The sequence below is a fragment of the Mastacembelus armatus genome, chromosome 8, assembly GCF_900324485.2.
Source record: "Mastacembelus armatus chromosome 8, fMasArm1.2, whole genome shotgun sequence".
Taxonomy (NCBI): domain Eukaryota; kingdom Metazoa; phylum Chordata; class Actinopteri; order Synbranchiformes; family Mastacembelidae; genus Mastacembelus; species Mastacembelus armatus.
The window spans coordinates 13,049,797-13,065,062 of NC_046640.1; the positions used below are offsets into that span (position 1 = coordinate 13,049,797).

The window sequence follows — 15,266 nt, forward strand, 5'->3', positions numbered from 1 at the left end:
TGTTCATCATAATTAAAATACTTCACATATTTATCTGCCCAAACGAATATTGTTTGGGACCGAAGGTAACACAACGGCGGGCTCTAATTTCGAAGCTAAAAATCAAACAAATGTGATATTTTTAATGCGGAACGACAGGCCCGGAAGTGCGTTTAGTGGAGGCGTGTGACGTCTTACGTAGCGGCCGTTCTTTGCGGTCCTGAAGCTAAGCTAGCTGAGAGGATGCCGTCGATTGAATACGACGAGTGAGTGTTATTAGAAACTTTCTGCATCATTCCTGCTCATACTGGTCGTTGTTTGTCAAACTAACTCTGTGTATCAATCTCCCTCCTCCAGCTCCAAGCCCAGCTGGGCGGACCAGGTCGAGGAGGAAGGAGATGAAGGTAAGGCGCTAGTTAGCTTAGTTCGCTAACGGGAGCACGGCTCTTGTAGTCTCAAGCCCGGAGGAGGAGGCCGGCTAGGTGGCTTCCTCTTCCACGTGGTTGCCCAGTGTCATAGTGGAGCTAAAATAACATGTGTTTTGGGATGTTCGTTCTGTCCGGTCCCGTGAAGACGCGACTCATTGGACTGACATTAACTTTGACGTGTTATTGATAAAATATGTTGTCGACATATGCTGTGGCCTGTGAGCAGTGACGTCACGGTGAAAATGTGTCCCGTGTTAAAGTGTTGATTGAACCTTTTCTGAGGATTTTCTGCTAAACCGATTCAACCGAAAGTCTCCAGCGAGAAGCAAAACAAATAGTTTGCTTTTTGACTTTGTTTTAACAGGCACACTACCATCCCCGAAGGAAACCATCAAAGGAAATATCAAAACTGTCACAGAATATAAAATAGATGATGATGGGAAGAAGTTCAAGGTAATTTGAGATTTATTAAAGTATACGTCGCATCTGTTCGTTCATGGCACCGATTTGTATATGATTGTATTTCAGGCTGCAGCTCTTGTATTATAGTCTGCATTGTCTTGTACTGTAAGACCAACATTGTGGTGTAATTACTTCATATTTTGAACCCTAGTCGTAGGATGTGCAAAGTTTTTGTTTTTCACCAGCATATGTTCTTTTAGATATGCTTAACAAACTGCAGACCTCTGCTGTTTAGTTTGTTAAAAAAAATGCGGCAATAATTTAGTCATTTATTGGTTTGTGTGTCTGCTTCTCTGCTATGACTGTAATCTACCTAACCTATGTTAAATACTACTGAGACTCCATCCAGTGGTGTTTTAAATAGATGGTATGGTAGATGGTCATGGAGTTTCTACATGTTCAATAGTACCACCGTAGTTCTAAAAATTTTGTCAGTTTTGTTTCTGGGAAATAAAACTGAATTATGAATTATCTGCTGTTTTTGTCTTCTAGATAGTGCGAACCTTCAAAATTGAGACAAGAAAAGCTTCAAAAGCTGTCGCCAGGAGAAAGGTTTGTTTTTAATTTGAATGCATCTCAATCTGCATTTATTTTACAAGACTGGTTAAATTGATGTCTCTCTCTGTTCTTTCTCACTGCAGAACTGGAAGAAATTTGGTAACTCTGAGTTTGATGCACCAGGTCCTAATGTTGCCACCACCACGGTCAGTGATGACGTCTTCATGACTTTCGTTTCCAGCAAAGAGGTGAGGGTCTGTTGTGAGCATTGAGATTTTGTGCTGCTGCTCAGGGGTGTGTAGCGGTCAGCATAGTGCCTGCCACAACACTTTAGCTTTGGTATCAGTTAATAATTTACTTGGTTTCGCTTGTGTCAAAAGTGTTTTACGTTTGCTGTTGCAGGATTTGAACGCCCAAGACCAGGATGAGGATCCCATGAACAAACTGAAAGGACAGAAGATTGTGTCTTGCCGTATTTGCAAAGGTGACCATTGGACCACCCGCTGCCCATACAAGGACACCTTGGGCCCCATGCAGAAGGAACTGGCTGAACAGCTTGGGCTTTCCACTGGGGACAAAGAGAAACCTGCTGGTTCTGGTATGTCAGATTTTGTTTGCTTTCCATGGTCTGCTGTTAAACTTGGCAGGCGTGTGTTCTTCGCTTGTTGGTTGTCACGACTAATGTGGCCTGCTTTTCTTCTTTTTCCTCAGCGGAACCAGAGCCTGCACAGCCTGCACAGAGCAAGACTGGGAAGTACGTACCCCCAAGCCTGAGGGATGGCGGCACACGAAGAGGGGAGTCCATGCAGCCTAACCGCAGAGGTGGGTGTATGTTGTTCTACCTCCTACCTCTATGCACCAATTCTCTACTCAAGTCATTGTACAGCAGCAAAAGCATTGCCCAGTATAAAATACGGTGTGTTTGGACCTGACAGCTGATGACAACGCCACCATTCGTGTGACCAATCTGTCTGAGGACACACGTGAGACAGACTTGCAGGAGCTCTTCAGACCATTTGGCTCCATCTCCAGGATCTATCTGGCTAAGGACAAGAACACTGGACAGTCAAAGGTCAGTGCTCGTGTCCACTGTATTAGTGTGACTAAGGCTAGGCTACATAATACAAATACATCTCTGCATAATTCAGTACACCTCAAACGGTCTAAAAAAAAAAAAGCATTTTCAGTGGACAAGAGGATATTTTATTGCAGGACCTTGACCAGAGACCTAGTTATGTCTATTGTGTCATTAATCTGCCACTTTGTTTCCTGCAGGGCTTTGCCTTTATCAGTTTCCATCGTCGGGAGGACGCAGCCAGAGCCATTGCAGGAGTGTCTGGATTTGGCTATGATCATCTTATTCTCAATGTTGAATGGGCCAAGTAAGTTAGGTTTCAGTTCTGTCAACTAAGTGTTAAAGTACGTTATTGTTTTTTTTCTATTAACCTTTTTAAACTTTCTTTGCAGACCATCAAACAACTGAGGAATCCATGACACTAAATTCCAATATGATGCCAGGATTTTGTTGTTGTGGTAATATATGGATGTTACTTAAATAAAGAGAGAAATGATCACATTTTTTATATCATTGTTTTCCTTTTACTTTGCAGATTTCTGGGCAACTTTACAAACCATCAGTTCTTAAATTTTATTGAAGCTCTATCCCTGACACTAGACATTAGAATCCAAGTACCAACTCATTAGTCAAAGCAGACATTAGTACAGAACCATGGTAGGAGCCACATTAGCATCATTTCATTATTTTACTACTCACAAATAACTGATTTCAATAAGAGCTTTATTTGAAATATTACATATAAAACAGCATACAATTTACTCCAGGAGAACATTTCCCAACCATATGAGTAAAAGCAAAGAACAGAAATCAGAACAGCACTGTTCAGCATGTCTATGGTGGCCACTTATAATACAATCAAAAGCCAGCTGTTTTAAAAGAAATAATTACCTGACATATTACTATATATCAATATTAAGAGAAGTGTATTCTGCTGCTGCTGCTTCTACTTGTGATGTTTACTAGCTATTGGCAAACTGCTCTTGGATGCATTTCTGCCTCCTGTATTGGAGAGTGTGTGGGGGTGGAGTGACCTCTAGTGGTCACAATGAGTAACTGCAACAATTGTTCTGTGGTCACAGTTGGAGTCACCTCATTTTTCTTCACTGACAATTATGTAAACTTAATATTTATACTAATGAACTGTATTCATGTTAGTACTAATGCCCAGTTTACAATTAGGCTTTACACAGTAAACAATATGAAGACCTGTTCTGTGTAATGAACTCCAGTGAACAGGTCTGAAATAAATATTATTTCCTATGAGTTTGCAAGCAAAGCCAACAAAAAAATGTGTATTTAGAGCTTAAAACCCTTAGATGCACCTACGCACGTTTTTGTGTACGGCGATTTTAATTTCTAGCATATTTTTGTCATTTTCCATGCATATTGTGAGTAATCAATGCCAGGTTATGCATTTTTGAGGTTTTTTTTTTTTTTTCGTGCGATCGTAAATGTTCGCCTATTCATAGCGCTGTAAACCTTCCGGCGCCTGTTGTCACTCCTTTGCACGAAAACGTGTGTATTGAAAACCATTCAAATCACTATTTTTCACCCTGCACTTACAAAAAACATAAAGCACGAATATGATTATTTCTCCGCTTCATTTCAGACCTTTCCCCTTACACTTCCGGTATGAGGCCATTTTTTCCGGGTGATGTCACTGTGACCATATCTGGCAAGGGGAGAAAATACCTTGATTTTCCAGCAGAGGGCTCTCGAATTCTATTACGTCACTGCTCTCTGCACACACGGTCTGATGCATTCCTTTGGTTTCCGGGTCTGAAAGACGAGAAATGAATGGACGTGTGTGCAGTGAAGCGTCTTTTCGTCAGACGCGCTGCATTTCCGTAGGATAGTATGCGTAAAAGCGCACATGTCAATTTAAGGGTTAAAATAAATAAAAAAACCATGCACATTTGATATGTATGATTAGGGCAGATGCTGGTCTAAAAAAAAAAAAAAAAAAAATTGATAATAATAATTTATATAATTTTTATAGTTTGATTTTTCCTCACACTATTTCGTGTCAAAGGTGCGAACTCAGGCTCCAATTGTAGGAGCATCTAAGGGTTAATTTGGTGGTTAAAAGGGAATGCTGAAATCATTTTCAAAATAAAGCAGAGAATTGATGATGCTATGCTGTTATTAGTATAGCATCATCAAATATAAACTGAATCAGTGCATCCAAGAGTAGTTTACAAACACAGGTGCCAATAACACAAGGGTGCTCATAGTTGTGTTTGTAGTAATGGTAGTAGTTTCATAGTATAGGTTCATAATTTTTAGCACAATTTTTTTTTTTTTTCCCAACTGGTGTTTCCCTGTTGAGCTGCAATTGAAATGCTAATGATTCTAATAGTTTGGTTAACTTCAAGGTATCCCACCTGGAAGATAAAATAGCCTGAAACATTTGGCGAATATGTACAATGTACTGTAGAACAAAATAAATTATAATATGAACCTACTTGTTGTTTCAATGATTAAATATTGAAATGCCATCAAAAATTATATTACAGAGAGCCGAGTCAACTAGAACAAAGGAATGTAATATTTTATTTTAGAGAACAGGAGGAACTGTAATGCTAGACCAATTAAATCCAGAAGGTGGGAGCAATGCTCTGTTTGGAGCTGCAATATAAAAACTAGCTCACTGACATGACTGTTTGGGTGTGGCCATCAGAGCAATAAAACAGAATTTTCCATCTCACATGATGGGCAGATCAGTATTATATGACATAAAACAGCCACTACAGCCCTGCTGCAGCAAAATCTATGCGGTGAACAGTTTATGCATTTAGAGTTATGAAAGCTAAATAGACAGGGAAGACTGCAGATTTGGCTGATCTTACAAAACTAAAACCAGACATTATGCTTAATTGAGGATCTACTGACACTAACACAATTTTGATGAAAATGGGGAGCTACTGCAGCTCAAGTACAAATGCAGTTTTGAAGTACACCGTTTACTACATTTATTTGACGACAGCAGTTTTAATTATATCTGTTATAATAAAAACTGCTCATCTTGGACTTGGACTAATATTTGAAGTTTTTGTTGCTGGTAATCCTTCTATACTTGAGAAAACCTCTGAACGCTTTTACAGAATGGTAAAAAAAATATGAATACAGCCTTTATCAAACCTTCGTCTGATGAAACCATCCAAATGTGTTATATTAGTTCCTACAGATCTGAGGCTGATGTGTCTGTTTTGCAGGAAACCTGAATGTTAGTAATAGGTCACTGTCTTTCAGAAATTGCAGCAAACACACCTAAACAGGGAAACATCAAAAGACAACTGTAATTAAAGCTGTTTTAGGAAGGAAGCTGAAATATAAAGCACAGTATTAGCACTGTGCACTAATTTAGTCCCATTTTTACTGGGATAGAGTCTGTGGCAATAAGGATAGTAACTTGATGGCAGAGGGAGGAGACATCCCAGGATTCCTGCACTGAGTATCCAGCTAAACGACAACTAAGTACTGGGTGATCTGGATAGTTTGTAATTAGTTGTCTCCTTCTTCAGAGAGCCTGACACAGAATCCCCGGAAGAGAAGGGGCAGGCCAGCTGCATGCAGAATTTTGGGAGTTTGTTTTTTTGTTTTATTTTGTTTGTTTATTTTTTTCAGAATTTGGAGCCGCTCATTTTTATAACATTGTTTTTTAAAAAATACATTAATCTTGATTCATTAAGCAGAGCAGAGACCTCCAAAACACATTTAACCTTCACAGTAAGTAATGATTGGTCTTTTTTTTAGTGTAATCTACTTTTAGATAGACTGAAATATAACATTGTTCTTTAAATTCAAATAGTAACAACACAATCAATACAAAATATTGTATGAGATTTGACATTAATGTATTTTAATCATTAAGTTATACAAGAGATTTTTGGTTAAGATGTCGGCACTGACCCGTTTGGATTCTTGTGTTTATGGTGTTGACCATGGTTGTTGTGGTTGGATGTGGAGCTGAAGCCTCCATTGACCGTCTGATGGAGGTGTGTTGATTCTGGCTGATTTGTGTTGACTGTTGTCCCTTCAGTGTTGACGTGCTAATAAATTCCAGCCAGAGCGAAATGAGTGCACTTTAACTTTGCAAGGAAACATCTGGTGAACAGTCAAGTGTCATAAAACGCTGTTTACCTTGAATACAAAATTTGTCTGTCATAGTATCCAAAATATTTCTAAAGATTGCTTTTTAAAGATCTTCATGGTTTATCTTTGTGTTGTTGTTTCTGCTGTAAATCTGATCATGCTCTCTCTTCCACTATCAGTATTTGAGCGATCTACCAGATTAATGGAGAAGGCACTGGCAATAGGTCTGAGTCTGTTCCTGACACTGTGTCTGGACATACCCAAAGCTGGAGGACAGAAGGAGGCAGCCAATGTAGAAAACTCTCAAAAACGTTCTTCACAATCTTCAGACACAAAGGGAGGTCGTTGCTCCTACACCTTCATTGTTCCACAGCAAAAACTGACAGGGGCGGTGTGTTTGAACACGCACCCTGCTATTACCAATCACTCTGAGGTGGCAGCACTGCGGGCAGAGCTCAGACGGCAGCAGGAACAGCTGGAAAAGCTCCAGGGCCAGCTGGAGCAGGAGGGGGCCCTTGCTATGGAGGTAAGATCCCTGCGCAAAGAGAGCAACAGCATGAATTCTCGCATTGCCCAGCTCTACACCCAGCTGCTACAGGAAGTCATACACAAGAAAGACCAGGCTTTGGAGCAGCGGCGGTTGGAGAACCTTCTGCTAAATGCTACAGCACAGGTGAGCGTAGAACAGTCCTGGTTGATGTTTGATTTATGTCACAGCAAAGGTACATTTGATCTTAACCATTACCAAACTTATCCTTATGTTTGCTGTGGGTGGTGGAACATCTCAGGTACTGCAGGTGTCCAGTAATTACAGGGAACTGGAGAAGAAATATGGGGCCCTCATTTCTATGATGAGCTCACAGAACCAGTTCATCGCTCGTCTGGAAAAGCAGTGCCAGTGTGGGGACTCCACCCACCACTCCTCTCCAGTAGGGAAGAAATTGTGGTCTGCATGTTGGAAACATATGCACTGTTAGTACAGAGGAACTGAGAATTGTGTTTGCTTTTCTGTTGGTCTGGGCAGGTGACAGCTGAACCACCAAAAAAAAGATCTAATGTGTGTCACAAAGACTCCAGGTACACCCTTCTTATACATGTCTTTCAGCAGAAGTACCGGATTAGGCTCAAACCTGCGTGTATACGCATGTTAGTATTCTGTCAGTTTAACTGCTAAGATAAGCAAGAGAAGCTGATGGAGTCAGTGACCTGCTGGTGGGAGCCCTATATCTCTCAGAAATCCCAAACTATGTCAAAAACAGCTAACAGCCCTTATCAGGCCTTTATAAAGAAGACACACACACACACACACACACATAAGAACTACAGCATTTGGTGGAGCTTTACTTGTCATTGCTACTTTTCACTTGCAACATCTGCAATATTTGAAATGCATGTTTGAAATATAAGCTGAGGAATTGAGCAGTCGCTTCAACAAACCAGCAATCACTCATCGTGCGTTTGACTTCCTGCTTCCCTTAACGTCTGTTGAAAGATATTGTCATGTTTTGTTTGTGCGACTGTAACTAGGAGTGGCCTTGTCAAGATAGAGCATTAGGCATTATCACTTGGTGTGGGAGAGTTTTCTTTATGTATACATACTCCTATGTTCATCTTATCACTATGACATGAGACACTGAACATATGTTGGGGAAAAAAGTCTTTAGCTCTAAACCAATAAGCCGCACCAGCCTATCTGTGCTAAAACAAACATTTACAAAACCTGTGTAATTGGCACTCTTTTGTGTTTTCCAAATTGCCATTTCAGTTTTACCACCAAAACTGCCGTTTTCTCCAGATTAGCAGTAACTGAAATTCTTTACCAGTAATTGTGCAATACATCTGGGTTTTGGTTTTCTTTCTTGCACCCTCACTTGGTTGCATATTTTCTCCTGACCTCAGGGCCATGGCGGGACTGCCAGCATGTGCTGGAGTCAGGGGAGACCACCAGCGGGATCTATCTGCTCCGCCTGCAGAGTGCCAATCACCTCCTGCAGGCCTGGTGTGAGCAGACTCAGGCTCAGGGAGGATGGACGGTCATCCAGAGAAGACAGGATGGTTCAGTCAATTTCTTCAGAACTTGGGAGCAGTACAAGGTTATTTAACGCTCCAACCATGCTAACACATGCTAATTAGAATGAAACACTACAGCTAAGGCTTATGTTTTGTCATAACACAATATATTGTGGAATTGATTTTGGAATTTGGTCTCTCCAATAGATTTTGAAAGAGAAAACTTTGAACTGCTGGTAGTGCTAAAGGAAAGATAGGGTCCAGATCTAAGTGGTGCAGTGATTAAACCAGTGTGTTGGTGTTTTACAGCAAGGCTTTGGGAACCTAGATGGAGAGTATTGGCTTGGCCTGGAACATCTCCATTGGCTGACTAAACAGGCTCACTATAAGCTTCGGGTGACTCTGGAGGACTGGCAGGGCCGGCAGGTGTTTGCTGAGTATGACAGCTTCCACCTGGAGCCAGAGAGTGACTGGTACCGACTGAGGTTAGGACTTTACCAGGGGACTCCCTCTCATGGCACAACAACAAAGCCTTCACCACACTAGACCGAGACAAGGACAGCTATTCAGGTTTGCCCAGTCCCCCACCAGGTTCAGTTTTTTAAGTTCTCTTTTGGCACAGAGGCTTTTTCTGTTAATAACCTTTCTTGTTCTTTGGCTGTCTCACCAGGTAACTGCGCACATTATCAGAAAGGAGGCTGGTGGTATCACATGTGTGCTCACTCCAATCTGAATGGTGTGTGGTATCGGGGTGGACACTATCGGAGCCGCTACCAGGATGGGGTTTACTGGGCAGAGTTCCATGGGGGGTCGTACTCACTCAAACGAGTTTCCATGATGATCAAACCCACATAACAGACTTTTAGTGCAAGGAGGAAACAGGATGTATATGATGTGTTTTTCTATATGTTAAGGGAATTAATCAGTGATCAGTGTTAAATTGTGGGTTTAGAAAAATATTTTAACGTTTGCTAGAGAGCATTCAAAATGATATGTGCATAGACTGTGACATGTACCAAGCTGACATGTCTGTTCCTCAATTTGCAATGTGTGTTTCAATAAAAGTATGCCAAAAAAAGCCCTTGTCTGAAAGTTTCAAAAAGATTTATGAAAGCTATTGTGAATTACTACACAAAGTAAGAGAGGAGGGGAATATATCATGAGTGCTGCTGACATAAGAGTTGTGGTTGTGGCATCAATTTCCTTTTGCAGGCACCTTCCTGTTCAATAGGGCGTAGAATTTCCCCTGTTATTCTCACACTTGTTCCTTTCACACTGTCAGCAGCAGGCCACCGGTATCATCATCATCATCAGGGCCAGCTCTCAACCAGAATTTATCTAATTCATTCCTGAATCTGGACATCCTCTAAACCTCCTGAAACACATTTTTACCTCTTCCATCCACTTCCTTACTTCCGTATGCTGATCTAACATGCTGCATCTCAGGATGGCGGGGCTTCTCATGCTCATGTTCTTACTGTATGGTGAGTGATAATCGTGCTCTACTATTGCTCTGTATGGAGCCTTAAATGTTATATGTTGTTTTATGGTGTTGATGTTAATGAAGCATGTTACATTTCTGGGCTGGTTCTTAGTTTGCTTATAGCTGCAGTGGCTCCACGTGTTAACTGGCAACTACAAAAATAAAATATCGTAGATAATTATATTTCATGAAAGATTTAACTTTGTTTTAGTGAGACTCTGTTAGGGATCATCTAAGGGAAGACAAGTGGAAAAACATGTAACATAAAACCGAAGCTTTGATATTGTAGCTAGGAGATGTAGGTGGTAAAAACATCCGCTGTACTCTGTGGTTTGGATAAGCTGCAGAGGGAGGGTGTGGTGGTTGGCTTTTTGAGTGGTTGGAAATAGAGACTTAGACATAGATATAGATTCATCTATACTCTATTTTGAGCCGAATTTCTACATTTGACAGCTACTGTCAATATTTATTCATAATTTAACAAATAAGCAGGTAGAGAAAATGGATGGATGGATGGATATATGAGATGGACCAGTTTATTATTTTTTTTACCATATTGTCTTTTATATAGTACAAGTGACGTGCCTTAGTGACCTGAGCCACCAGAGTGCAGCAAAGTCTACATTTTAAGTCCAATATGAGCTGCTTTGTCTATCAGCAGATGTGGTCAACTCGTGCCCTGCAGCTTTGGACCCTCTCAGCCTGGATCCTCCTGTGGTTATAAAAGAATATGACGAGGGAGTCGAAGTAAACTGCACCACTACACTTGAAAAGTATCAAAGCATGAACTGGCGCGATAAAACTGGCGATCGTGACTTAGAAGAAGAATTCAATTTTGTCACCTGGTCAGTGCCACCATCAAAGTGGGATGTAACAGCCACATGCAAAATAAAGTTGAATTCGTCTGTGGAATGCAGCAAAGACCTTGAAATCATTGTATACAGTAAGTGTAATTTTAAATCAAAATTAGACAGTTGAAACAAAACACAATGCAGTAAAGTTACTTCATTATTTCATTTCTTTTGATAGAGAAGCCAAATATGGTGGCCATCCAGCCTATCAATGATGTAAAGGAGGGGACTCAGCACCAAATACAGTGTGATATCATCGATGTTGCTCCTGTTCAAAACGTCACGCTGATTTGGTACAAAAATGAACAAAACATCAAAATGGAGACTTTCAACAACAAAACCAAAACACCAGTAAATGTGTCTTCCTTTCTGAGTGTCAACGTCAACAGAAAAGAAAACGGAGCTCGGTTTAGATGTGAGGCTCATATGGCATTTGGACCACGGCAGTTGGGCCATGTTACTTCTGACACATACACTCTTTCTGTGCACTGTAAGTAAACATTCTGTTGTTTTCAGGAAAACAGAACCTTTTTTCCATGTTTAATGTTTAGCTGAGGTAAAAAGAAAACAAATTCACTGTGGTTCTCTTTCATGTCAATATTTAAATGATTGAAAAGACTAAATTTGCCTTTTCAGATGCTCCTGAGCTCAATGTCAATACTGATTACATTGTTATGGAGGAGGGTAAAGATTTGACCCTGAACTGTGAAGCTGAGGGCAACCCTCCTCCTAACTTTCACTGGACTCGTAATGGAAAGCCTATTACAGGGAAGACAAACAAATTCAAGATTACCAAGGCAAAGATCACTACGACCTACAGCTGTAACGCTTCCAATTATCTGGGAAGCGTAACTAAGGAATTCGGTATTCGTGTAATAAAAATTGCCACAACAACGGCTGCAGTCATGACCACACATGAGACATCAGCACCAACAGGTATACATCCTTTTTAAATTTTACATCCATTTTGATATATAATGTGAATAATATATGGACCAACATAAAACTACAACTGAATGTGTTCTCTTTTTAATGGCAGCCTGCCCTCTAATGCTGACACCCAATGAACTTGTGGTGAGATTTGGAGATCGAGCGTCAATTAACTGCAGCACATCAGCAGCAGATGCTGCGGGAATGGGCTGGGAGGTTCCGATTGGAGGCACAGGGTTTGAGAAGCCTCCTTCTGTCATCTGGACAATTGAAAAACTGGAAGAGTGGACCATAGACCCCAAGTGTTACATTACTCTGAAAAATGACCACCAGTGTTCTGTGATGCCAAAAGTGACTATTTATAGTGAGTATTGTTCTACAAACTGTACTTTGCATTCTCTTCTGTTTAATTGTATAATTGTATAATGGCATAAATGATATATTTCACTTAAGAAACTCTTACAATAGAAAAATAAATGTGTAAAATATGATGTTTAATAGCATGGAGTAGCTCCAAATGTTGGCATTTGTATGTGTAACTGAAATGGTCTCAGCTATAAAACCTTGTTGTTTTATGTGAATTATTGTGAATTATTATTGTTAATAATTTGTTTATGCATATTTCTTATATAAATGTGGTTACATTTTGAGAGATATTCTTTTTTTCATACCAGTTACCTTCCTTTGCTTCATTTACAGAGACTCCAGACAGTGTGTCAGTCTCTGCTTTGACTGATGGTCCGATGGTGGAGGACAAACAGCATGTTTTGCAATGCGAGATCGTCAGTGTGGCTGGTGTGCCGAATCTGACCGTGACATGGTACCGAAATGGCAACAAGGTGCAAACAGAAACGTTTAATAGCACCTGTGTGAGCCCATGCACTGTAAACTCTACCTTGAGAGTAACTGCTCAAAGAGATTACAATGGAATAAATTTCCACTGTGAGGCTGAGCTGAACCTGGGACCAGAGGGACCAAAACCCAACCCTACCTCAACCTCAGAACCTTACATTGCTATTGTACACTGTGAGTTTTCCAGTTACCTATTTATTATATTTTCTTTACTTGCCCTGCCATCCTCACCAATATTGGTTTTATACTAATATATACTGATATTTATTTGTAGATAAACCACTGATCAAAGCTTGTCCAAGCCAGTATGCTGGTTTGGAGGATGACTTCAGTATAGACAAGGTGCCCTGTCAAGCTGATGGGAACCCTCCACCCACCCTTAACTGGTACTATCAGGGTAAGCTGATTAATGCATCTGCGCCTCTCACCAGAACTGAGTCAGGAAGGTACACAGCTGAATTTGTAAACGACCTCGACAAGAGCAGCACCTTTGTTGATGTCACAGTTGAATGTAAGTAGACCAGACCCTCTCGAATGTGCATTACATGAATGCACGAATGCACATACATACATTACCATTACATAACAAATACATACATGCACTGAACCAAAGGGATGTGTTTATTTTGGCATGATTGATTCTGAAAACTATCTTGACACACTTTACAGATGGTCCTTCATTCATCTGTAATGAGCGCTATGAAGTTGTAGCAAATGGCAAACTCCAACAAGAGTGTAAAGCAGATGGAGTACCTGCACCCAACATCCTCTGGATTAAAAATGGAAAAGAGATGGCTATGCCACAGCGCTGGACAAAGAATGATACTGGGCATTACAAACTTAAAGCAACCAACAAACATGGATCAGCCACTTACATGCTGTATCTTGATGTTTTGTGTAGGTTTTAATATTAGTCATTATAAAAATAATCTTTGTATATTGTTTTGTTGATAGTTCATAGTCAAAGTGAGCTGAAATCATAAATAAATTCTACAGGCGATTATTTATTCTCCTCAAATATGACACTTCTCTCCACAGTTGCCCCTAAATTCAAGGAGCAAAATTCTACAAAGCATATTACCCCAGGAGATAATGTGACTTTAGACTGCCATGCTGAGGGAAACCCTGAGCCTGTGATCTACTGGAACTACAGCTCTGCAGAGAATGTGTGGCCGACCACTAGAGGGCACCACAGCAGCATCATTGTCAGAGGAGCCACGTCTACCAATGCTGGGGTTTACATGTGTGTTGCCACGAATAAAGTTGGGAGTGTGACAAGACGTGTTACGCTGATGATGACAGGTATTATTGTTGAAGAGCACTTATGGAGGTGTATTCAATGAAATGGTAACTGATGTTGATGTTGCAATACAGTTTTTTTTTGGGGGGGGGGGTGCATTTATGGCATTAAGAATTAAGGACACTTTCAATTTATGTTCTTTTATCTTGTGTCTTGCAGGTAAATCCACGGCCTCATTCATGCTTTGGTGGGTAATTCTATTGATCTGCATTTTGTTACTCATCATCTTGCTCATGATAATTTACCACAAATTCTGTAAAAATAGTGGACAATATAGTTTTATCAATAACAAAGAGTCCACTATTCCTTTGAGTAATGTGCCTCCTGCTTCAAAACCTTAGCATATTTATTATTTGCTGAATATATAAGAATTCTTCAACCTGAAGACTGCAAATGTAAGCAGATATACCATTTATATTGTATGGTGTGGCAAAAATAGTTTTAATTTTCAATTTTGCTTTTATATGCTATTGTCCTAGGTTTTGTACAAAGGTTTTATAAGGGAGAGATACCACTTTTTCCCCAAGCTTTCAAAGCAGGAATGTTTTTACATTGTTTAATACATATTTGTTTCACATTTTAACCATGTTTTTTATTCTCAATAAAGTTACTCTATAGCCCCAGTTAATGTGCTCTTATTTTGAACCTCCTCACTGCTTGTATATAAGTTTCAGTGAAAACAATGTTTGTCATCTTTATAGTTTCACCCCTGTTTGACTTCCGCAGTGTAGAAATGATTATTTGCACTGTCTCAGTTTCCACTATAATCCTAATAAATGCTGGGAGATGAAAACAAACAAACAAACAAACAAAAAACAGAAAAGATCATTCAGGAATTTATAACCCAGTTAACATGGATTGTTAGCTGAAGAAACATCATGACATAAATAACACGAAGCATTAAATAACATTAGTGTTAGAGTATCAGTTGAACTGTTGAATCAGGGCAGCACAAAACAGAGGTGTGGACTTGGACTCAAGGTACAGTTAAGTCCCACACACAGAAGGCGGATAAATAAAATATGACAGGTATGCAATGAAAACAATTACACAGTTAAAGTACATCATTTACCTGATTAGTAGTTGGGGAGTGTTTTTTTTTTTTCCAAATTACATGGTAATTTTTAAAATAATTACCTACCAAACAACAGACCAACACAAAGTCCAGTGATACTGTATGATGGTAGATGGTGTGATGATAATACAACACATGCTTTGAATTATTAAGATATATCTCAGTGCAGTTTTCCAAGCAGTCTGGATGACTCGACTTGGACTGTATCTCAAAGACCTGACATTA

General features: G+C 40.0%; 3 protein-coding genes across 4 annotated transcripts; all 3 read left to right on the forward strand.

Annotated features, from left to right (window-relative positions):
- Positions 1–143: 143 nt before the first annotated feature.
- eif3g (eukaryotic translation initiation factor 3, subunit G) lies at positions 144–2,943 on the forward strand. Its single transcript, XM_026325216.1, has 10 exons — positions 144–245; positions 337–383; positions 772–860; positions 1,362–1,421; positions 1,511–1,615; positions 1,770–1,965; positions 2,079–2,189; positions 2,303–2,439; positions 2,643–2,749; positions 2,835–2,943. The coding sequence occupies exons 1-10, from the start codon at positions 223–225 to the stop codon at positions 2,848–2,850; spliced, it is 891 nt and encodes a 296-aa protein (XP_026181001.1). The 5' UTR covers positions 144–222; the 3' UTR covers positions 2,851–2,943.
- Positions 2,944–6,374: 3,431 nt separating this feature from the next.
- On the forward strand, positions 6,375–9,537 carry angptl6 (angiopoietin-like 6). The gene is given in 7 exon segments (XM_026325379.1): positions 6,375–7,213; positions 7,329–7,469; positions 7,565–7,650; positions 8,336–8,633; positions 8,860–9,046; positions 9,049–9,120; positions 9,221–9,537. Coding segments are annotated over 7 exon segments (1,527 nt in total). The 5' UTR covers positions 6,375–6,655; the 3' UTR covers positions 9,406–9,537.
- A 227-nt stretch (positions 9,538–9,764) lies between these two features.
- Positions 9,765–14,589, forward strand: LOC113141583 (hemicentin-1). 2 transcript variants are annotated; one of them, XM_026326092.2, is made up of 10 exons: positions 9,765–10,034; positions 10,692–10,976; positions 11,063–11,374; positions 11,521–11,820; positions 11,924–12,178; positions 12,514–12,840; positions 12,941–13,177; positions 13,336–13,563; positions 13,705–13,968; positions 14,126–14,589. In XM_026326092.2, the coding sequence occupies exons 1-10, from the start codon at positions 9,983–9,985 to the stop codon at positions 14,305–14,307; spliced, it is 2,442 nt and encodes an 813-aa protein (XP_026181877.1). In that variant the 5' UTR covers positions 9,765–9,982; the 3' UTR covers positions 14,308–14,589. The 2 variants fall into 2 exon arrangements, with proteins under 2 accessions (XP_026181877.1, XP_026181878.1); XM_026326093.2 differs by having other exon boundaries at positions 10,695–10,976.
- The last annotated feature ends 677 nt before the right edge of the window (positions 14,590–15,266 follow it).